This window comes from Penicillium alfredii (genome assembly GCF_028826965.1).
Source record: "Penicillium alfredii strain IBT 34128 chromosome Unknown utg000004l_segment0_segment0, whole genome shotgun sequence".
Taxonomy (NCBI): Eukaryota; Fungi; Ascomycota; class Eurotiomycetes; order Eurotiales; family Aspergillaceae; genus Penicillium; species Penicillium alfredii.
In genome coordinates, this window is record NW_026622701.1 from 4,229,021 (window position 1) to 4,251,902 (window position 22,882).

The following is a 22,882-nucleotide window of genomic DNA, read 5'->3' on the forward strand; positions in this document are numbered from 1 at the left end:
CTCACTTTCTGACACCGGATACCCACTGTTTCTTCTTTAGGGCTGGGCGAGTGGTAGGTCGTCCTTCGGGGCGGGATGAAGGATTAGGGCTCGGCGGCAGTTTACAAATTGAATGACCCATAGGGCACCTGATATCATGTCGCTGTGAGGCTCCCCTGGTTTTTCCAGGCAGTGGGATTCAACACCCGCACAGGAGCTCCATTTACCTATTATTCCTGCGTAAGTCCAAAAACCCAACCAACCAATGATTTCCTGTTTTGAGCTCGCACTGGGATACTCGAATGCTGACGCTATATTGTCTTTTACGACCATGATGAGTTCGTCTAAGTACGAAACAAATGCTATGTCTGAGGTATCGCTTGCTCGAGATGCCCCTCCGCGGTGGGCTTTCCAGCTCGCCAAAGTCAATGAGAACTGCGGTGTTTGGCTCTGAGGGAGTAATTCCGTTGTCTGCAGCAGCGGTTTGCTCTTCTACAGAGTGAGTGAGTCGGCTTCGGTAAGTCTTGATAACCCGCATCTTTCTTGCAAGCATGTTTCCATCGGGACAAGGCAATGGGAATGGCAACTTCGAAACAGTGGGACCCATGATAAGGCAGGTCCCTCAAAATGGTGCGTATCACCCCATAGAATTTGAGAGCTCATACAGCAGTTCATGTGGGAGATGATCTCAGGGCCCTCTAGTCTCATTTTCTGGGAGCGGAGGAAATCCCCAGCATGTGGTCAGTGTTCTTTTCATGACTCTGGAGTTCCTTCAAAGCCTAATAGCTAACCATTATGGCAGCCAGTTCTCGAGAGAGGTGATTGGCAACACAATGGGCTCTATTGCAACCTCTACGACGTTGCGGCCAACATTGCGTTGTAGTCACGATTTATTGAACACACGATCCTCTCGGCAGACCTCGGCCATTCCGACACCCACCTCAGACTTGACTGCTTCAAGCCGGGATGATACAACGAGACGGTTAAAGCAAATGGGAAAGATAAATGTGATGGTTGTGAAAATGTGACACTCTGAGGATCCAAGGAGGTTAATGTATCCTGTATCTACTTGATGGTCCATTCTGTCCCTTGGACTCTTCGTTTCTTGTGTCGTTTCCTTATGCCAAATCTGATACGACATGTGCTCGAGAAGGAACAAGTGCACCCTTTTAATGATTTCATCATCTCCTGTTGCCAGATAGCATTCCTGCAGAAGGCGACCACATATTCTTCGTCTTTTGTTGCCATAACCGGTGATTTTTATGATCAGACTCCTTCCCAGTGGCGCATATTAGATAGAATAAACTTCTTTTTAGACTGTAGTCCTTCTTTGAAATAATTCATAGACACTTGACTTTTTGAGTTGTCGATATTCGCGGAACAATTTTAGGGCTGTGGATGAGATTATGCCTGAATGCCTGACTACTTTCTGCCCGACTTTGAAGGTGTCAGCGCTAACCATTCCAGGATTAGCGCCAGGGAGCTCCCACTTGGCCGACTGGAAATTTGATGGAGTGCGGGCAGCGTTGAAGTGGAACTCCTGCTCTGGTTTCTTGTCAATCCCGTTCATCGACCTGGAATTTCTTTTGATCCCGGGAAGTCTTTGAGTTGACTGCTTTCTCCCCTGCCCTCCAGTCGAACCCACGATAACCCACCGCCAAAATGCAGGCCCCGGTGGTGGTGATGAGTACGTCCCCCTCCATGCACTGCTCCTCCCCCTTGTACATGCTGACCCCTCGCCAGACACCAATGCCGGTGACCGACAGGTCGGTCGCCGAGCGCAGCTGTCCAATATCACTGCGGCGAAGACGTATGCCGCCCCTCCATCCTCGACCGCCCCTCCCCGCTCCATGCTGATGAAATAAACAACAGGGTTTCTGATATCATCCGTTCATGTCTCGGTCCCAAGGCCATGTTGAAGATGCTGCTCGACCCGATGGGCGGTATTGTGTTGACCAATGACGGCCACGCTATTCTGCGAGAGATCGAGGTGTCGCATCCCGCAGCCAAGAGCATGATCGAGCTCAGTCGTACGCAGGACGAGGAAGTGGGAGACGGAACCACCACCGTCATCATTTTGGGTAACATTCCATCCGATGTGATTCCAAGCAAATATGGCAATGTCGATTCTAACTATATATGCTAGCCGGTGAAATGCTGGCTCAGGCCCTTCCCCAGCTCGAACGCAACATCCACCCCGTCGTGATCATCTCGGCTTTCAAGCGTGCCCTCGCCGACGCTCTTCAGATTGTTGAAGAGGTTTCGGTACCCGTCGACATCCACGATGACAAGGCCATGTACACCCTCATCGAGTCCTCCATCGGCACCAAATTCGTCTCGCGCTGGTCAGAACTCATGTGCAGTTTGGCATTGAGGGCGGTGCGAACAGTTTCCTTCGAAGCAGGTGGTGGAAAGCAGGAGGTCGATATCAAGCGCTACGCTCGTGTTGAGAAGATTCCTGGTGGTCAGATTGAGGATTCTGAGGTTATCGACGGTGTGATGGTCAACAAGGACATTACGCACCCCAAGATGCGGAGGCGCATTGAGAACCCGCGGATTCTTCTGCTGGACTGCCCACTTGAGTACAAGAAGGGCGAGTCCCAGACGAACATCGAGGTCTCCAAGGAGGACGACTGGAACCGAATTTTGGAGATCGAGGAGGAGCAGGTGAAGCACATGTGCGAGGCCATTCTGGCCTTGAAGCCGGATGTCGTTATCACCGAGAAGGGTGTTTCGGGTAAGGAGGTCAGTCTTTCCAGCAAGATGAGCATGCTGCTAACCCATATCGATAGACCTTGCACAGCACTTCTTGATGAAGGCCAACATCACAGCTCTCCGCCGGGTGAAGAAGACGGACAACAACCGTATTGCGCGGGCGACCGGTGCTACTATCGTCAACCGTGTTGATGACATCCAGGACTCGGACATTGGTACCCGGTGCGGACTCTTCGAGATCGAGAAGATTGGTGACGAATACTTCACGTTCATGCGCAAGTGCACGACCCCGAAGGCCTGCACGATCCTGCTGCGCGGCCCGTCGAAGGATATCCTGAACGAGATCGAGCGGAACCTGCAGGACGCCATGTCCGTCGCCCGCAATGTCATCTTCCACCCTCGTCTGTCGCCTGGCGGTGGTGCCGTTGAGATGGCCGTGTCCGTGAAGCTGAGCCAGCTGGCTCGTTCGATTGAGGGCGTCCAGCAATGGCCGTACAAGGCCGTTGCCGACGCCATGGAAGTCATTCCCCGCACGCTGGCCCAGAACGCCGGTGCCAGCCCCATCCGCGTCCTGACTCGCTTGCGCGCCAAGCACGTCGAGGGCCACACCTCCTGGGGTCTGGACGGTGACTCTGGCAACCTGGTCGATATGAAGGAGTATGGTGTCTGGGAGCCGGAAGCCGTGAAGCTCCAGAGTATCAAGACGGCCGTCGAGGTAAGCTCCCTGGCCTTGTTTCATTCTTACCCATCCGCAATTCCACTAAAATTTCCCGTCTGTAGTCCGCGTGCCTGCTCCTCCGTGTCGATGACATCTGCAGCGGCAAGTCCGCACAACAGGCCGGCCACGCCGGCGGTGGCGAGGAATGAGAGACGAACCAGCAAAATGACTCACGGGGACTTTGAATGTCCGTACATAATGCTACACGATTTGCCTCTGGGGTGTTTTTTATGTATGAATATCCTAGATCCAAAACCAAAAAAAGCAGTTTTTCAGATGGGTATCTTCGTATCGTACATGGCCTTCAACCCTCTATAGCAAGGATCTGCCCGGCCAATTCAATCCTCATCATGGATAATGACACCGGGGACTTCCTGCGTCTCTCCATCCGCAGCAGCCGACTGGTCCTGATCCTTCTTCGCATTGTCACCCCGGCCCGGCGCATTACCTCCCTTGCCCGAGGAAGCCGGATCAACATCCATAGCCTTATCCGCCTTCGCATTCGCATCACCACCACCAGCAGCGGCGCCGCCCTTCTTCGCATTATTCCCCTTCGCCGCCCGCCGCTTCTCACGCTTCCGCCGATTCTTATCCGTCTTCTCGTCGTCCTTGCGCTTGGCGTCCTCGCGCTCTTTCTCCCAGCTACTGTTGCCCTTCTCGCGATCCACCTCGGCTTCCATCAGCCGCAGCCGCTCGTACTCGCGCCGCCGGCTCGCCTTGTACACGTGGAACTCGCCCGAGCCCGCGCCTGCCGACGAGCCCTGGACGTTGGCGACGATCTCGGGTGGCGGCGCGAGTGACCCGCTTGTGCGCGCGGTCGAGGATTGTGGCAGCTGGACTTCTTTGCTTGGGTCGCGGAAGAGCGTGTTGATCTGGGTTGCTTGTTCGGAGTGTGGGGTGATGGCGCGCCGCTTGACGGGGCGTTTGCTGCGCGGGTCGGCGCTGGTTGGGATTGATTCGGGGCCGGGTTCGGACATGGTGGTGGTTTGAGAGAGGGACAATGAGAGCGAGGGAATAAGGCCGAGGGGATAGATGTAAGAAATTGGTTGGTGATCCCGGGGTGGATGCTCTGTCGTTGGTGTTGTTCTTTTTTGTCGGGTCGAGCGGAGGCCTTCGGCTGACGTCAAGCCACGGAGCCCGTCTGGCGTTAGTGCGCTGGGGACTGAGGGTAGTCAGTTGGATGCGACAGGATCTTGAATCGCGAGGAATTGATCTGGCTCGAAACTAACCGTCTCGGGATTAGCCTGGAATCTATTCAGGCTGCCTTCAGTGATATGGAAGATATTCAATACTTGTTAACATATTTAACCCATTTTATATTCATCCATAGAGACATTTTGTCTATGAGAGTCTTCTACTAGAATAAGTCTATTTTGATCGCCGTGGATGTTTTATTAACGAGCTCCAGGCAGGTTTCAGACTGGGACGTTATTTAGCTGCACATTCAAAGTCGCCATGCTTTCAAAGATTCTTCGGATTAGTTGATTTCTTCGTGGTAAGGAAACCAATGCCTCAAGTCTAGATATTCAATTTATTATTGTGATTTTTTTTTAGTTTTTTTTTATAATCTTTTATATCGTACAGCTTTTGCATCATCTTACGGTGGAATCCCAGACACAGGCGGCGTCGCAATAAACAAAGACACAAATAATCCATAGCGAGTAAGCAAGAATACCTAGGCCACTGCGATAAATTTTAGTAATATTGAAGTATTTATATATGGTAAAGCAATACGGTCGGGTCAGAGTGGTGCCTCATCGACTGAAGCCTCTGTGTTGCTCACCTCTTTTACGCGAGTCGCATCGCCTTCACTTCTTTTTCTTCTTCTCCCTCAACTCTTCTATCCATCTTCCTTTAAATTCCCTTCCTTTGATTTCCCACTACATTCAATCAGCTTCTGCACATCACAGGTTGCACAGCTTTTTCTTTCTCGCGTTTCACTATCCGTGTCGCGTTGACCCTTTGACTCGCCAATCATGGGTACCTATCGCTTTGGTGAGTTCTTCTCTTCTGCTTGATTCGCATAAGCCCTTGGATATTTTTCTTTTTTTCTTGCTTCCCGTGTTGTCTTGTTCATAAGGCCTGCCTTCCACATTCAAGCTCTCAAGGCATGGGATGTCCGATGTCGATCTCTGGTTCTGGCGTTGTCCAGTTGACCTCAGAACCATGGGGCGCGCTCGGGCTGGAGGAATGCAAGCTTCTGGATATCACACGTTCCACCCAACCCACAAAAGAAATCTCACATTGATGTCCCAGTACTAACAATAATCAGAGTTGGCATCTACTGGCCGCTCCGGCTGCCAGAACAAGGAATGCAAGGACAACAAGGTCAAGATCGCCAAGGATGAGTTCCGTGTCGGTACCTGGGTGGAAACGGAGCGTTTTCAGTCCTGGCACTGGCGACACTGGTAAGTCTTTTTCTTTCCTTTACTATGCCCCAATATTTAGAAGAAACCAAAATCTAACTCGCGATAGGGGGTGCTGCACTCCCCGCATGATCGGCAATGTCGTGGAGGCCTTGAACGACATGCAATCCTCTGAGACCCGGGACTATAACCTCCTGGATGGTTACGAAGAGCTGCCCGAGGAGCTGCAGGCCAAGATCCGTAAGGGACTTGAGCAGGGTCATGTTGACGACGAGGACTGGAAGGGAGTAAGTCCTGTTGCAGCTCGTGCACCAGGGGGGCTCTGGTGTTTACTTGGCCAGCGAGGAGTGGTCACGTTGACTAACAGTGTGTAGGATGTGGAGATGAACCGCCCTGGCAAGAGTGGCTTCCGTGCTCGCGGCAAGAAGAAGGCTGAGGAGAAGGAGGTATGCCGTTTAGTTTACGGTCCTTCATTTTATTTTGGATGCATCTAGAACTAACCCAAAACAGGAGAAGGCCGATGGGCAGGAGGCCGAGCCGGCCACTGAGAATGGCACTACCAATGAGGAGGAAGAGAAGCCCGTCAAGAAGACCACCAAGGCTACTCGAGGTAAGAAGGCCGCGCCCGCTGAGAATGCCGACAAGGATGCCACCTCCGAGCCTCAGCCTAAGCGCCGTGGCCGTGCTTCCAAGGCCGTGCTTGCTAATGGAGACGCCGAAGCCGAAACCCAGCCCAAGCGACGTGGCCGCGCTCCCAAGGTCTCGCCTGCTGATGGGGATGCCGAGGCCGAGCCCAAGAAGCGCGGCCGTCCCTCCAAGGCCGCAGCTACCGACAAAGTCGAGCCCAAGCCCACCAAGAACGGCACCAAGCGCAAGACAGCCAAGGACGACGAGCCCGAGGAAGCGACTATGGAAAAGCCCAAGCCCAAGCGTGCTCGTGGCAAGACTGCCAACGCCGAGAAGTCTGCGACTGTCTCGGAGGAGCAGGAGAAGCCCAAGGGTCGTCGCCAGAAGAAGGCCGAGGACAACTAAACTCGCCTTGGCGTTTTTTCTGTTTCAGCCTGCACTTCTGCAAACCTGTATTCAGTCCGGCCTGGTCTGACATTGTTCGTTCTTTGCTTTGTGGTTTGGCTTGCTGCAGTACTCCTCATCGGATCTCTCTTGTCTTCTTTATGTGTCTACACAGATAGGTCACTGGGTCTTTTTTTTTTTTTTTTTTTGCTGGTGATTTGTTCTTGCCGTTCGTTTTGCGGTTTCATTTGTTCATTTCGGCCATGGATGATGGGGAATAGCATCATGGCAATCTGTATCAATAGTGGGGGTTTCATCAAAGCGGACGGCGAATTGAATTACATCAACTGTTCTTTTGCTTACAAAAGTGTCAAAAAGTATGAAAATTTCAAAGTCAAGAGTCAAAGCAATGCATATATTGACTAGGATAATCTGCCCGGTCCTCGTTCAATCTCGAGAAAAAAAAACCCCCCGGAATAAACGATTGCAACCATGTATCTCCTCCGAATATCCTCCAAAACTAAATGTCCTGACTGTTCTTCATCCCTAAAATCTCCAACCATCTCCTAGAACTGATCAACTCCCCGGCTCCGGATCAGCACTCGAGAATCGGCATACTTATCCGGATCCTTGCGCTGTGTATCATTCCGCAACTGGAAAACAGCGTTCATCAAGGTCTGGTTCCCACACATCACCTCCCAGAAGCGGGCAGGGCACTCAAAAAGAAACAGATCCTTAGCATCCGCAATAAAGCTCACGAGCCAGTACTGCATATCATCACCATCGGGTCCACCCTCTCCACTGAAAACCAGAGAAGTCACCTCAAGCAGCGGCTCCAGCTGATGTAAACCCGGATACGAGTTCCAGGCCGCCTGCAACTTCAGGATAATAAGACCGATCAGCGCAGTCAGCCCGAACCGACGTGCCTGCGTGTACAGTCTTCCCAATGACAGAATCTGGCTGCACAGATTGTCCGAGTTGCTCACGCCCTCGAGCTGGTATTTGTGTCCCGTGCCGCACAGGTCGCCGACGCGGTACGTGGTTGTCGAAGAGTTGGCTTCTTTTGCTGGGCCCGTTAGCAAAGGAGGGCTGTTGACTTGGATCAGGCGCGGGGCGAACTCGCGCGTCGTGAGAAAGGACCGGATCTGGGCTGCCTCGGGCTTGTTCTGGTTGTCCACGATCTCGTGGAAGATGGCCAGGATCTCGGCCGAGTCGTACTTCTGGAGGTAGACGTGCTCCAGGGCGGTTTGCAGTGTAAGACCAAAGACCGACGTGTTCTCTGGGGTGGCTTTGTCAGTTGCTTTGAGATCGGTGCTGCTGCTGTGACGTTCATTAGTATGGTTCGAGGACAGATTCAGGATATACAGCTGGCTGACCTCTCGTCCTTCTCCTTCTTGAGTGGCACACCATCACCTAAGGCCGAAGTTCTGGCGTCAGTCGCCGAGGACCCGGCTGGGTTGGACTTCTTTGTCTGCTCGAATATGGGCCGAGGGAAGCCCTCCTTGTCGAGCAGCAACTGGTTGGCCGTGAGATTAAAGGGCCCGGGGATCTTCCCTTCAGCAACAGCACCAAGGAAAGACGGCTTATCATTCTGGTTCTGGGGTGATCGAGAGATATCCTTGAGAACACCCTTCCCCTTCGAAGCAGAAGCGCTCTGGAACTCAGCAGGCTTCCAGCGGCGGTTCTCCGAAAAGGAACCCCCTCTGGCCTGCACCTTAGCCGGGGGCAATTGGGTGGCGGCATCCTTTTTCTCGGGCTTTGCCTCCTTCACGTCTTGTGATTCGTCCCGCGACTCAGATCCGGCAGTGCTGGCCTCGTCGCTGGAGCTAGTGGCCAGGCTAGCATGCGAGAGTTTAAGCTCAGCGATCATGGCATCATATCCCTCCGGCAGGACCAGCGCCACGGTTCTGCCACGTTTGCCCTTGATGCCGATCTCCTGGTTGCTCATGTCCTTCCAGAAGGTCAGGCCGGGGTCTTTCAGGACGATTTTCCGAAGGTCCTCGAAAACCTCCGCCTCCGTCTGGCGGCTGAGGGCGGAAAAGAGGTTGGGTGTCTTCTCCTCCAACAGAAACAGGTCGTTCAGTCCGATCCAGCGACTACAGAATGTGTCAGCGGAACATGTACCTGCAACACGCATCCTTCAAATCTTGCACTATATAGGCCAGATAAGGACAGAAGAAGGGGGATGGGGACAAGAGATAAAAAGGAAAGGAAAAAGAAAAACATCTTGATGGGGGTAGTCACTCACAACAGGTTTCGGCCGGGCAGATACACCGAGTAAAAGCGGTCCTTCAGGTGCGTGATCCAAGGGCCCTCGTCAGGTCGTGCGCTGACGGGCCGTCGCTGGCGGTGGCTTTCAGGCCCGAAGTTCTCGGGGGCGATCACCCCGACCCATATGTCAGTCTTGTAGTTGCGCAGCGAGTTCTTGAACCGCACGATATAGACTTCGCCGGGGATCAGCTCCCGCAGCTTTCTCAAGTGCTTCAAATACGAAGCCAGCGGGGCGTAGAGAGACATTTTGGAGGTATGTGCTGGCGGGTTCAGGGTTTGATTAGCAGCAGGCTCTTTCAGATCGAAGGCATTGGGTCCTCACAGCGTAACGGGGATCCTGGTCGGTGCGAAGAATGCAGAGTGAGAATGTGAACGTGAAATCAAGCGGGTAATCTGTTTCGAAAAAGGACTTTGAATATCCCTTTTTGATAGGGTTTTCTTCTGGCAGTGCTGGAGTGCTGGATGGGTAACCCACTTCGGCTGAACTGGTAAGGCGAGCTCAAACTAAAAGGACACAATAAAAGAGACGGCGTGAAGAAGGAAGCAAAGAGTTGCGTGAGAGATGTCCTTGTTGGTGATTTGTTTGTGGAATAGATAAATGTATCGTACCGTCGAAGCCCGGTTGTTCTTTGGGTGTCGCCGCAGAGAGAAATCTAGATATCAGAAGTGAAAGATGTTAGATGGCTTTTGAGTTGATAGTAAGGATGTCTTTCAGGATAGGAAGACGATGGCTGGAAAACGATTCAAAAAGAGGATTTGGAATTTCGGCGAGGAAAGAAATGGTCAGCGAGGCAGAAGAAAGATGAGATCGTGGAGCAGTTGGTGAATAAAGTAGATGAGGCAGGAGGTAGATCGGTCCTACTATATGAAGAAGACATGCGGATTATAGGAATAAAACAAAAGGCAGATGGCCCGAAGGCTCCAGTTCGAAATGGTATGTATGTGCGGGGGAGAGAAAGTAAAGAGACAAGAAGTATACGCTGGTTCAAGCAATGGGTGGACGTTGGACATCTGTCACAGAAGAGCAAAGCAAACTGGTATTATGCGAAATGTGAGAAACAGAAGCTGGTGACGCAATAGCAAAAATAAATAAGATAGTGTAGGGCAAATTAGAGGGCAAAATAAAAGTGTAGAGGGTAGGGTAGTTTTCTCGGAAGGCTTGAACAAGATACTAACCAGTGATCAGAAGAATCTCGGGAGAAGTTGAAATCTGTAAATAGCCATATCATGACTCTTTGAACAGCTATAAAAGCGATAGTGCTAGTTTCGGCTGATTCAGAGATGCAAGCTGTCTTGACATTGGCTCGCAGCCTCTTTGGGAGTGGTAATGTCTAAGAAGCCTTTGCAAGGAAGAATAAGTATCAGGGTTCCCAGCTCATCTTTCCGGTTTTATCTCTATTAAGCCTTTCTTTATCTAGTATTCCATCTCTTGTGGGATGTTTCCCAGCATAGCTTCCATACGGGCTAGGGTTTTACGGGGTCTATGTTCGAGACGATATTGCCCTGCATATGCTGAATTTTCAAGCTGAATCGAGGGAGCACTATCTAGCTAGAGCGTTGATGCAAATAGAAAACCCTGATATTCAAGAAGAAAAACATTCCCTACTTAATAAAATATCACTATAGAGTGTTAAGTGAGCAACAGCAGATGCAACTCATCAACATTAGATCACCGATTAGGGCTAAGTATGGGTCCTCATAAAAGCTAGCTAGATACTCTGCCTACAAGAAATATAAACGTTATGAGGAGGCCGAATTTCTCAATTTCTGTTCCCAATCAACTTCAGGCTCGTTGCCCCAGAGTATATTATACGGTGGACTGCCACCACCGCATCAAGGAGCGGATACACAAGCTGTGTCGCAAGACAAGCAACAACCACAAGAGGAGAAAAGAAAAAGTAGAGATGGTGCAGATAACACAAGGAAATTGTTGTCGATGCTCAATGCATCATCAAGGAGTGAAGATAAAGCTTAACGCAAGTCACCGTACGCAGGAAGAGCTCGATTAAAAAGGGATAGGACTGATAACTCAGACCAAAAGTAGCGGCCAACCTCGAGAGAAGAGAATCTCGGTCTGCTGTCAAAGCAAGAAACACACACAAATAACTGCGCAGGTAGCCATTCTGGTTGAAAAAAAAATGAGTTTGTCCCTTCAGGTTTCGATTTCAATCTCCCTGCCGCTCGATTTGTTCTGGAGGCATGTTGTCACAACTGCTTAGAACAACCTCGGAGATCGCTTGTTGCTATAAGATGAGAGTGTAAGCACTCATGGTCCGTGTTGGGTTGTTATTGTAAGAAGAAAAAAATGCCAGATAAGTAGGATCCATGGATAGGGTTAGCAGTAAAAAGAATCATACAAAACCAGAAAGGAAATAAAGGGGGATTCCTACCGCATCTCCGCAAGGTCGTCCATGTGGTTGCACATTGCCACGAACAAATCAAAAAACAACTTGCCGCCGTTTTCCATTTCCATCTGCATGGTCCCACTCCGCTTGAATGTCTTGCGGCTTCGGATGATGAGAGCCAGATAGTGAGCGCGCAGCCGAGACTCGGAATCAGGCGTATTGTCATAGGCAAAGCGAGCAGACCGCAGGATCACGTCGGCCGGGATTCCGCTCTGGAGGCCCTGCTTTCGAAGAGCAAGGCGCTTGAGCTCCTCCAGGCCGTACTTCTCGGCAGTGCAGTACACAACCGTGTCCCGGAGCACAACGTCTCCCACTGCGGGGTGGAAGAACGTCGCCTCGCTCGACCCGCGACCACCGGTGTTATGGATATCGTGCGCGTTCTCGAGGTACCAAGAGTCTCGGCGCTTGCCGTGCAGCAAGCGTGGGAAGTAGTCGCCCTTATACAGAAACTCGAGGACGCACGACAGAATCTCGGGCTCCCTATGCCTTGTGTAAGATTTGCGCCACCAAACACAAAAGCTACATGGAGATTAATGCTCACTCCTCTGGCAATGCCAGCTGCTTTGCGCCGTCTTTCAGAAACTGCTCCTTGAGAGCAGCACCGAAGTACGGCGAAACCGACAGGACATCTTCATGGGCGGCGAAAAGACGCTGGTCCTGTCCCACCACCATAGTGATAATGGGACTAGTAAGAGGGCTGTAAACTCATACCATCAGTCTCTGATGGCTCAAGATCTCTTCGGTATTTAATTATCGGGTCTACTAAACCCACCTGTCCATCGAGGGACTGTCCGCTTTGGGCTGCATCTTTCCTTTTGCCTGCTCGTGCTTCTTCTTAGAAACCTTGACGGTCTTACCCGCCCGGTCTTTAGAGATGAACGAGCGCTTGAACATGACAGTATGATCAAGCTCCTTCTCGAAGCGTGCCTAGTCCGGCTGCCCAAACGGCAAACAGGGGGAAGGCCCGAGTGATCAGAAGGAATGATATGAGTTGGTCAAACAAAAAAAGAAAAACCGACCCTGCTAATCATGCACACAAAGCATGTGAGAGAGAGTCTTGGAAGCCCTTGCCCGAAAATGGTTCCCCCCGATTCAGTCTTATCGAAAGAGCGGGAAGAAACAGATTCCGGTGCACGGTCTTTGCATACGCGAGTCGTAAAGACCCACGAGGCAGCGATTTGTCGACTCTGGCAGGCGTGAGAAAGAAAAGAGAGACGGAGAGGAGAGGGGAAGATTTAAATAGCCGGTCAGGTGATATCAAATGCGGCTGACTATCCCCGTCACGGGAAACGCACACCGGACTCATCGTCCCTGAGCGTGATTTTGTGGAGGATTTGCGTATGGCTTAGTGGTTTTTGGCTGCTTTGAAAACCCTTGAGGCTTCGGCACTAGATGCTGAAGTGACATTGGTCCGAGGTTGCCTAGTCTGCTGGGCGGGGGCCCAGGCAGATGCGGATGCATTTCAAAGCAAGCATTAGGGCAAGGATCATCGTGTCCATGCCAGCCCATTCAGAACTATTTATGGTTTATACAGATGGCTACCGAGCACGAAAGAGGTGGGATGGCCATGAATAAATAGGAAAAGCCATAGAACACAACATCACATGGTGTGCATATGTTGGGTGGCCCACCAAGTAACCAGATAGCTAAGAGCGAAGCAGTCGAAATAGTTTCCTCGCCAGTGAGTCAAACATTCTTGGTTCTCGTTGAACCTTCCCCCATTCAACGCTCAACAGTTCTTCGTTGAAATCCGAGGCTTATCTTGCTCCATGTGCATCCAAGTGTTTAGAGGATGCCACACCCAGCGAGGCCCATGCTAATTCCAAAGCTGGAGAAGTGTCCAGAGGTAACACCCAATTTGCCATTTCCAGCAGAGCAAGATCGGTCTCGCTGCCCTTCGCACTTCTGGCAGGAGCGCTCGGTGCCCGAACTGTAGTACTCCTGTTGACAGTCCACTCTGGTCAGAAATTCGATGCGGGTATCGGCTCTAGGGTTGTACTTACTGTTCCATAGTGCTCAAAACTGTAGGGAATAGTCACGTACATATTCTCAGGAATAAATAAAGTTAGAAGGGTTGTCTTTCATATAGAAAAATTCTAGAGAAACAGAAAGAAAGAACACTCACCGGCACGCCATCGGCGATATTGTTGCCCCGGTTCATGGTTCCACTCAGCGAGCCCGCAAACTGCGCAAAGGCGCTGTTTCCAATAGGAAATGCAGCCAGAGAATTGCTAGTGGTCTCCTTGCCAGGGAAGTTGGAAGCCAGCGCAACATAGGAGATGTAGGTGAGGGCACCACCAAGCGAATGGCCTGTCGACTCTAAGATGTAGTCAGGGTATTTTTTCACGAGGGATTCGACCTCCGAGATGACAGTATCATGCACAGCAGACCATGGCCTGTTGATTCCTCTCATGATTTTAGCTCCCGAGGGAAATTGCACACCCGAGAGTGTCGGGGTAACCAAGGTAGTGTTAATGTCATTGAGGATATCGGTCACTAAGCATGTGAGTGGTAATTTCAAGTGTGAGAATAAAATAGGCAAGACTGACTGGTTGTGGAGCCCCTCATAACAACGGAGATTTTCTTCTCGGTCTCGGAGTAGCCGACATAGCCCTATTCCGGTGTGAGTCCTAGATTATAACGCCCCAAATGGACAAACCTACCTGGGTATCAGTCAGGGTGTCCTGAATTCTCTTGGTAATTTTGACATCAAAGGCCTTGCTAGTGCAGCCGGTGTAGGCAGCAGACGACAGCTGGGCGGCACGGCGAAGACCGGCAAATGCGTCGGGGTCTAGTGTCATGTTAGTTAAAACAAACGTTGTTTCACACCTTCGACAGAGTGAATGAAGATCACACCATCAGTGGCTCTCGACTGTAGCGTCGGGATAGCGGTGGCATAGGAGATCAGGGCGATTCCCGCAAACACAGAATAGAACAGCATGTTGGATTGATGTTCTTCAAAGACAGAAGAATGTTGATGGGCTGAATGTATAATAGCAAAGCCAGCACACTATAGAGAGCTGAGTGTTCGGAGTAGGAAGGTCGAAGGCCAGGCATTCTGCTTGTTTAAATATCTTGGATATCTGGAGGAATTGCCGGTACTCAACCGCGGATGTAGGCATGGGGGTCATATCAGAAATTGAAAGGCAGTGTCTCACACTAAAGGGCTCCGATGCACGTAGACCCTCGAGGAAATCTCCGGTGTGGCGTCCTCGGAATCTGCATATATTAGTGGAGATTGCAGGGCTAGGCAGGCTGAAGATCGTGGGGCCCCGCGCGATGAAGCATATTAGACAGCATTTAGATTAAAGAGGGCTCTATCACAATCTCACGTCGAATTAACTATAGATATTGGCTTTTAACATGGCCAGTGACTTATACTCGCTGGCTCATCGAAACCATGGTATTTCGAGCATGAAGCAAACAGAAAATACTGTGAATCAACAAGTCCAGTTTGAGGAGCGCCGATGTTTACAGTAGGAGTGCTGTCGGTCAGTTTTGCCTGTTCAATTTCACCTCATGCAAGTAACTCTTCTGTTAAATAGGCATGTGAAGAGGCTTTGTGGAGAAGACCAGGTCGAGAAACGGACCCCGCCTCTAAAACAACTAATACCCCTGCAATAAGTCCATTCCTCTCCTCAAAATGCCAATGCCTCGGTCCACAAGCCTAGATGCTAAAAGCCAAGGGACTTGGGGACTTGGCAGGTTGGTTTCGTACTATGCGAGTGAGATCTGATCCATTGTAACCCATCTCTAGCAACTGCGGTAAGAGGGATATTTCTGATTAGGGCACAGTGCCGGAGTTAACCCAGCCAGACACCCGAGGGGACGTGGTCAGCTGCAGATTTTCTTGTTAATTCCGAGTGGATGGTGCTCCTGATGGAATAAGATCAAATCTCCGTTTTTTACCGATTTATCAAACTCGTATGGTCAGTCATCTACGTATAGTCTACATCAGTCTCTTTCACGCTGACAAAGTAAATGGACCCGTCCCTGACACTAGAAGATCAAGATCTACCCAAACTGATCCAAAGCTACATAGATGAAACAAAATTGCTAGTCACCCGTAGGACTGCAAATCTCCCGTATTAAAGCCCCTATCTATAATTGCAGAAAGTCAAGTACCGAGAGCTCGGATCGGTAGTTAAAGGATTCGGCATTTAGGAACCGAGGCTCAACCTTCTTGGCCATGTTATTCATTAAACAAAGGTCATCTATGGATATATACCAGAATCGAATAGATTAAATTCTGCGCCCCGCGACTGCTCCCAGGACGTATATAGACACCAACGGTAGAGATACTGAATATAGGTGCTTCAGGTGCTTCGTTCACTTAATTTAAGCTATATATAATATTTACTTAACAAGAATGAGGAAATATATACATATAAAGAATAATTAAGGCTATCTATATAAACACTTTACAGTTGCTTACAAATATCTCAATGTTTGAACTGTATTCATGTCTCAGAATAACCAGGACTATACTACTACAATTATAAACTAGTACACTAATGTCATAAGCCATAATTAGTCTATCTCGTTTCTATACATCCCATCTTTGCCTAAAATAGAATCAACTAGAGCCCCAATTAGGGCTCCATGTGGCGGTGCATACCGTGTGGCGCGGAATGTGGCGGGTGCGGGTCCCACCAGCCACCGGTGATATCATGCAGAGAAGCAAAGATGAGAAGAAGATAAACTGGTGCGCATCCATCAAATAGAACACAGCTCCCCCCTACAGCGTGATCTTCATGTGATTATCCCCCTGCATCATCTAGCCGCTGAGAGGGTTGATCTATCAAGAAACATATAGCGCGCGCTTGACCCCTACTTCACCCACGCGCGCCCTATTTGGATTGTTTTTATTTCCATTTCTTTTCGTTCACGATTCCCACCAGAACAAAGAGAAGAAATATTTCTATTATTTTTTTTCTTTCAAATTCCTACGAGTCTTCACACTATACCGATGGAGTATATCAACCAGATCAAGAACCGGCGCCGCTCGTCGCAAATCCTGAAAGCGCCCAATCCCGTCCTAACCGCCGAGGACGAGGCTTTCTTGCAGCAGGTCACCGCGCAACCTGAGCCTGCACCTATCTCCCCTGAACGAGCCGACCACGCGACAAAAACCCCAGACGAGAGCTCGCGACAGCCTGCGCCGGATAATCAGGCTCAGGATATCCCCTTGCCCGTGTCACCGGCCGACGATCTTGGTAAAGGGCTTGCGGAGGAAGAACAGAAAAAGCGCACAACCTCCGATGACGCAGCCGCGCAGCCAGAGCCACCAAAAGAGCAAAGTGCAGGCCCACCAGAGAAAAAGAAGAGATGGAGTAGTATCTTCAAGAGGAAGAAGAATCCAGATGAAACGAGGGTATACTTTCCTTGGACTCCTTGTCCAATGTATGCATTTATTGTATTTCGAGCTAACGACATAGTGTAAGATCCAGGACAAGCAAACAACTGCAGATAAACCTTCAGCGAAACGCTCGACATCTACCTCGAATTCAAGAGCAGCCACCCCAGACCCCAAGCCAGAAACAGGCAAGGATGCAGAGGACATGAGCGATATCCTGGAACGGTTGAACCTGGCTGCCGATAACAACCGCGTCTTCTCGATCAGCGACGAGACACAAGAGCTTCTACGCAAGTTCAAGCTGATCTTCAAAGATCTGGTCAACGGTGTCCCAACTGCCTACCATGATCTGGAAATGCTCTTGACCAACGGCAATCGCCAACTCCAAGACACCTACACCAAGCTGCCCGGCCCTCTCCAGAAGCTGATTGAGAAGCTGCCGGAGCGATGGACCGAGTCCCTGGCTCCCGAGATGCTCGCAGCCGCCAGCGCCCGCGCCAGTCAAAGCGGTGTTAACATGGAGAATGTGGGCAAGGCCGCCGCCGCCGCCGAGAAGATGGGCATCAATATGCCAAGTCTGAAGGAGCTAGTCTCGAAGCCGGCGGCGCTGGTTGGCATGCTGCGGTCGATCATGGCCTTTTTGCGGGCCCGATTCCCCGCCGTGATGGGCATGAATGTGCTCTGGTCGCTGGCATTGTTCTGTAAGTTTGACTTTTATGCTAATCAGATTTTAGTTCTATGCGCTGACTACTATCATTCTCGCAGTGCTCCTATTCGTCCTGTGGTACTGCCACAAACGGGGCCGCGAGGTCCGGCTCGAGAACGAGCGTCTAGTGACTGAGGAAGAGGTCCGGAAGCTCAACGAAGAGGACTCTGCCGATGGCAAAATCCGCCCCACCGAGACTCTGACCACCACAGCGCCTCAGGGTGCATCGGCCGATGAGGTCCGCGAAGGCGTCAAGAAGGTGGAGCAGGCGCGGGCTTCCACAGAACCCGTCTCGGAGCCGCCGATCACAACTGCCAGCGAAGAGAATAATGCCCGGTCAGCTGGGCTGCCGACCCGGTCGAAATCTCGTCTGTCTATCTGGGGTCGGTCCAAGCCTGAACCACCGCCTAGTAATGTCACACCATACCCGGGGACTTGAACATGTTTTTTTTTTTTTTTTTTTTTTACCCCGGTCAAACCCTCCCATTGTTTTATTCAGGGGCAGGTGTACCGTGGTTAGTGGTCGGACCGAGCGGAGATGCGTGGGACCGTGGTTACGAGTGGCGTTGGCCCGATTTCTTTTTTTTTTTTGTTTTCACATTTTTTCTTCCCATAGTTCAGTGACGATGATGACTCATGGATGTTGATATCGAGATCCGATTTTGTTAGAATACACGTGGCATATAATTTGTGTTAATCTATTTCTGCTTCTCTAGTGTGATTGTATATAGTATCATAGTAGTTATCTCCCTCACCTTGTTCGTTCCGAGTATTCCTGAAAAAGGGGATGCTGCATCTGGAGTCAACACCCTCTACGTAAGTGGCCTTGAATCTCCTCCCCAAAAAAGACGGGCACGAATCTTCCGGTGGAGTCCACAAAGTAGAATTTTCCATCACCGCCACTGCGGGGCAGAGATGATCTCGCATGAACAATAGGATCTTGATTTTCCTGCAAGCGCTACGGCCATGCTGGCGCTCTTTACCGCTTGTTGATTGGCACCTAATTGGCGCCTAAATACTGCAAAGAGAGAAAATAGACATCGAGGGTGCCCGGAATCCTGCAGGTTCCCGGGTCTCGCAGGGAATTGCCAAGCAGCCTGGCATGGCAATGGGGGAGAAAGGAGTTTCTGCTTTCGGGAGTGTAAATCTATATCTACAATACTAAACCTTACAATAATCTTCAAATCTAGGCAGCTAGCCAAAGAAATCGCCACAGAGAAATCAAACATCCAAAATATGATTCATCCCATGCGCATGTGTCATAGTCGGGACTATGAATCATCTTGCAGACCGCACAGGTCAGCTCCTGCACCGGGCGCGTTTGACGTCCAAGAATTTCCCATGCCATTCCCCTCCAAGACTCAATCCAGACTGAAACCTTCTATTTCTTTTTTTTTTTCCCTGCTCAATTGATGGAATTGCGAAGACTCGAATGGGGTGGACCCGCAGGATCGGCCAAGTATGCGCTTGTATTCTCTTGGAGATCGCCCTTTCTTTTTTCTTTCTCTTTTTGATTTCGTCGAGGGATGTCGAGGGATAGTCGGGTTATCACAGTAGCACAGTAGCACAGTCTAGATATTATACACCCCTGCCCCCTTTAGGAGAGTAAGATAGGGAGTAATAAAAGGAGTAATCGAGGGAGAAAGGAGAATGAGTAACGTAGGAATTGCGATGGTGTCTTGCAACTTTTTTTTAATTTCGCGGGCTGCGATTGGCCCGAAACATGCGGTGAACTGCCCAGCGAATGGCGCTCGTTCCCCACTTCTTTCGGGAAAACTTCGACTTTCTCCTCTTCTCTTCTCTTCTCTTCTCTTCAACATCTCACCATTTTCTCCCATTCACATTGCCTCTTGCTTCCTTTACTTCCCATCTTCCTTGAACTGTAACTTCCTAGATATCGTCGAGAATTCCCGCCATGGCTTTCGTTGAGCTGTAAACTCCTCGCTGGGGAACCGGGTCCCGGTTCTCCAGTCCAGCAGCTCCCCGATCCCCAATTCGACTTGACGATATCTGTTCCTCTTTCGACGCCCTGAAAAGTGTCGGAATTGCCCCCCTGTACAGTCCCAGAAGGAGCACCGCAGCGTCCGGGCCGGACTGGACGTGCTTGTGTGGTAACCAGAAGCGAAAAACTCTTCTCCCTCTCTCCCCTCTCCGACATACCCCTCCCTCGGTGACTCGATCCCTCCGAATACCTTTATTTCATCCGGATTGCAAAGAACCTGAGCATCTCGAAGATCCAACACAACCCCAGTAGCCCTATTTTCTGGACATCAGCTGGACACCAACCAGTTCAGCCTAAAAGCTCAACCCTACAAACCCCGATTTCCCACGGGAATCTTCTGGCCTCTGATCGATTGTTACGGTCATTGGTATGCCTCAGTCTAGCTCTTACGCCTCGAAACGGATCCCGAAGAGCTCCGGGAAAAAACCCCACCCCTCTGCAACCCCCGAATCCAGCATCATGCGACACCTCGATATGTCTTCCAAGGCTGCCACCCATCCTCGAAAGGCGGGTAGCAGCCGTCCGATAACCCAAGCCTCAGACCGAAAACGACGAGCCTCATCGGTCTCGAGTGTATCATCTGTGTCTTCCCTAGAGGAAATGAGCGACGAGGCGGATGACTCGGAAGACGACGCGGACGATGAAGAAGACCGGCCATTGGCCCGGGTCCGGGCTTTTGCTCGTCGCCGCGAAAATGCCCGGAAAACGGGTCATCAAAATATCAAAAACAAAAGAAGACGGGTCTCGGATGACGAAGACTCCGAGGGCCCCATGAGCAGCAATGCCAGTGACTCGGATGAGAGCTCGGATGATATATATGCTGCTGTGGACTACATCACAGACGCCGATGATGAAGACCAGGACGTCGAAAAGTTAGAAGAGATGATGATTATGCGGTCTGAAAAGGACCACCGTGCCCTCCCCTCGTCCGAGGCACCAGAGCATCAATGGACCAGCCCGCAGGTGCTTGATGACCACATGTTCCTGCCAGCTGCTTCATTCTTTGACGAAGAACAGCTCTATAGCGCAATGGACGCTTTCGGGGAGACCGACAGGGCCAGCGAGGCCGTGGAAACCCCCGTCGCCCGGCGGGTCCACTTTGAAGAGCGCTTCGACTCGTCATCCGACAGTGATTCACACACAGACGATGAGATCCCCAGTGATTTCCTGCAGCAGGACAGCTTGGACCCGCAGCTGCGTCGGATGATCGAAAACGACAACGAAACTCACCGCAGCCACCGCCGGCAATCAGAAGAAATGTTTGGCGACACGGACTATGGTCATGGAAACATTTACCATGTCGAGTCCGAGGGGTCATCCGAGGGCAGCCTGAGTGGTTATGAAAGTATGATGGCTGTCTATCTGATGTTCTCTTGCGTTTCTTTGCTAACCCAGTTCCAGCCGACGATGGCGATACGACAGATGAAGACCTGCCCCCGCCGGCCACCATCACCCATCCGCGGTCCCTCCTTCGCCGGGACTCGACGGACTCATTGGTTCCCCCGGGTGATGACAAGAGCGACAACATCCCGCGCCGCCGCGGACCTATCATGGGCACTTTTGTTGCCGACCCCCACAAGCCCGTGGCTTTGGTTGACTGCACGGGCAAGCACCTCGTGATCATTCCGGCCTATGCCTCCTCTCGCCACGACTGGCTGGATTCTGCTGCCAACAGCATGCCGGGCACTGCCAACAACAGCCCGCGCCAGACCACCTTGCAACTGGTTGACGAGAGCGACACGGATGCACTCGCCTCGCCTAACCAGACCGATTTCAGCCCGATGCTGGCCTCCAGTGCTAATCTCATGATGACTGCCCTCGGCAACGACCTGACTCCCGGCGGCCAAGTTATGGGGCCTCCCGAGGCCTTCTACCCCTCACAAGACTTCACCATCGACAGCTCATTTGAAGATGATGACGATGATGACCCAGAGTCCGCTCTGAATGTTGACGACTTCATCGACTTTGGAAATGGGTCCTCGGACGAAGAGGAGATGGACAAGCCCTTTGATGATGATACATTGGCATCACCCATGACTGGTGGGCCTACTGTCCAGCCCATGGGCACGCCGACCCCGAACCGCAACCCCGAGTCCCAGCAGGCCAACAACGCAGAGCGGTTCCTGAACCACCTTGACCAGGGTATTGTGACCGCCTTCCGTCGCAACCACAACCGGTACCAAACACTGCTCCGTCTCCCGCAGCACCGCGAATTCATGCCGGCCAACTCACCCTCGCGTCCGGCCAGTGTGTTCCGGCACGCTAAGCACACCGACCAACGCACACCGACCCGGAAGCGCAAGGCGAGCGGGTTCGCGGGTGGTGAGGCTGTGCGGCGGAAGCTCATGGACGCCCAGCGCCGTACTCAGCTTCCACTCTGAGCTCTCAGCCTGACATTCGCATCTCACCTTGTGCCCCAGGCATGAGGAGTGCTTGAATCGGATTTTACAAAGATGTTCGATTTCTTACGATTCCACGACGTTTGGATTTACCAAGATCGCATGATACACACGGCCCCTATTATGTCCTTTTGAGTTGCGGGCAGAATTGGCACCTGAAGAGGAGCCAAAGGATAATTTTTCCAGGCCAGGGGATGGAAACGAGTTTGAAAGCCTCCGTTTCCAAGATTTATTTCTTCCGGATCCATGTGCACCCACTTGAAGTGCATTCTGTTGACGAGTCTGCTCTTTTAAATATCAAAAGGTAGACCGCAAGGCAGCCTTGTCCCCCCAGCTAGAAGAACGATGCTGCTTCTCTTTCACGATCAAAAAAGTTGATTCGTGCCACTGCATTGGTTGTTATATGTTGCCATCATTCGTTTCCCTTGTCTTTCCTTTCTTGTGTGTTTTTTTTTGGTCATTTGTTCTATTTTACTTTTTTCCCCTTCGCGTTCGCCGAGGGAGTGAGTGGTGATACCTCTGGATCAGATGGAGTTGATGCTTGTTTATTTGTCGGGGATTCTGTACGGGATTGTGTGGCTAGTTTATAAGAGTCAATGTCAAAAAAAGTTTAAATTCTTATTTACTTATCTAGGGATTGTAGGAGTAGTTGAGTGTGGTCGACACGATCAATACTAGCCTTACTAATGAAAAATTCAATGAGGGCATGTATTTGATGACTAGTGTCAGCCCAGCTGGTCATGATATGATTGTGGCAGTACCGCCTGACATCTTAACCAGGTTTAGTTCAGTAAAGCCCGGGGACATAAACTAACCCACATGTTGCCCAGCACAGCCGGATAGACATGAAACAATGCAACCCGAGGACCCTGAAATCTCCCTATTCCTGATTACCCAGTATACATACCTCGCAAGCCTCTCCCGAGCTATCCATGGATGGCCTCTGGGTTCATC

At 51.0% G+C, this 22,882-nt stretch overlaps 9 protein-coding genes across 9 annotated transcripts; 5 read left to right on the plus strand and 4 right to left on the minus strand.

The window, feature by feature from the left end:
• Nucleotides 1-310: 310 nt before the first annotated feature.
• On the plus strand, nucleotides 311-862 carry NUU61_003282 (uncharacterized protein; the record flags this gene model as incomplete). The annotated part of the gene is made up of 2 exons (XM_056653864.1): nucleotides 311-419; nucleotides 786-862. The coding sequence occupies 2 exons, from the start codon at nucleotides 311-313 to the stop codon at nucleotides 860-862; spliced, it is 186 nt and encodes a 61-aa protein (XP_056514931.1).
• A 779-nt stretch (nucleotides 863-1,641) lies between these two features.
• NUU61_003283 (chaperonin-containing T-complex subunit CCT3) lies at nucleotides 1,642-3,561 on the plus strand (the record flags this gene model as incomplete). Its single annotated transcript, XM_056653865.1, has 6 exons — nucleotides 1,642-1,666; nucleotides 1,723-1,789; nucleotides 1,852-2,060; nucleotides 2,126-2,716; nucleotides 2,772-3,409; nucleotides 3,475-3,561. 6 exons carry the CDS (start codon nucleotides 1,642-1,644, stop codon nucleotides 3,559-3,561), a joined length of 1,617 nt encoding a protein of 538 aa, XP_056514932.1.
• A 189-nt stretch (nucleotides 3,562-3,750) lies between these two features.
• NUU61_003284 (uncharacterized protein) lies at nucleotides 3,751-4,389 on the minus strand (the record flags this gene model as incomplete). Its single annotated transcript, XM_056653866.1, has 1 exon — nucleotides 3,751-4,389. The coding sequence occupies one exon, from the start codon at nucleotides 4,387-4,389 to the stop codon at nucleotides 3,751-3,753; it is 639 nt and encodes a 212-aa protein (XP_056514933.1).
• Nucleotides 4,390-5,388: 999 nt separating this feature from the next.
• NUU61_003285 (PARP-type zinc finger-containing protein) lies at nucleotides 5,389-6,810 on the plus strand (the record flags this gene model as incomplete). The annotated part of the gene is made up of 5 exons (XM_056653867.1): nucleotides 5,389-5,407; nucleotides 5,685-5,820; nucleotides 5,888-6,065; nucleotides 6,153-6,236; nucleotides 6,289-6,810. The coding sequence occupies 5 exons, from the start codon at nucleotides 5,389-5,391 to the stop codon at nucleotides 6,808-6,810; spliced, it is 939 nt and encodes a 312-aa protein (XP_056514934.1).
• A 545-nt stretch (nucleotides 6,811-7,355) lies between these two features.
• Nucleotides 7,356-9,318, minus strand: NUU61_003286 (uncharacterized protein; the record flags this gene model as incomplete). The annotated part of the gene is made up of 3 exons (XM_056653868.1): nucleotides 7,356-8,109; nucleotides 8,166-8,885; nucleotides 9,038-9,318. Coding segments are annotated over 3 exons (1,755 nt in total), but the record flags the coding sequence as incomplete, so codon positions are not given.
• A 2,128-nt stretch (nucleotides 9,319-11,446) lies between these two features.
• Nucleotides 11,447-12,137, minus strand: NUU61_003287 (BTB/POZ domain-containing protein; the record flags this gene model as incomplete). Its single annotated transcript, XM_056653869.1, has 2 exons — nucleotides 11,447-11,945; nucleotides 12,007-12,137. The coding sequence occupies 2 exons, from the start codon at nucleotides 12,135-12,137 to the stop codon at nucleotides 11,447-11,449; spliced, it is 630 nt and encodes a 209-aa protein (XP_056514936.1).
• Nucleotides 12,138-13,250: 1,113 nt separating this feature from the next.
• On the minus strand, nucleotides 13,251-14,406 carry NUU61_003288 (putative alkaline lipase; the record flags this gene model as incomplete). Its single annotated transcript, XM_056653870.1, has 6 exons — nucleotides 13,251-13,406; nucleotides 13,469-13,543; nucleotides 13,591-13,961; nucleotides 14,015-14,078; nucleotides 14,129-14,256; nucleotides 14,295-14,406. 6 exons carry the CDS (start codon nucleotides 14,404-14,406, stop codon nucleotides 13,251-13,253), a joined length of 906 nt encoding a protein of 301 aa, XP_056514937.1.
• Nucleotides 14,407-16,434: 2,028 nt separating this feature from the next.
• On the plus strand, nucleotides 16,435-17,966 carry NUU61_003289 (uncharacterized protein; the record flags this gene model as incomplete). Its single annotated transcript, XM_056653871.1, has 3 exons — nucleotides 16,435-16,839; nucleotides 16,904-17,522; nucleotides 17,587-17,966. The coding sequence occupies 3 exons, from the start codon at nucleotides 16,435-16,437 to the stop codon at nucleotides 17,964-17,966; spliced, it is 1,404 nt and encodes a 467-aa protein (XP_056514938.1).
• A 1,932-nt stretch (nucleotides 17,967-19,898) lies between these two features.
• NUU61_003290 (uncharacterized protein) lies at nucleotides 19,899-21,910 on the plus strand (the record flags this gene model as incomplete). The annotated part of the gene is made up of 2 exons (XM_056653872.1): nucleotides 19,899-20,874; nucleotides 20,931-21,910. 2 exons carry the CDS (start codon nucleotides 19,899-19,901, stop codon nucleotides 21,908-21,910), a joined length of 1,956 nt encoding a protein of 651 aa, XP_056514939.1.
• Between the last annotated feature and the right edge of the window lie 972 nt (nucleotides 21,911-22,882).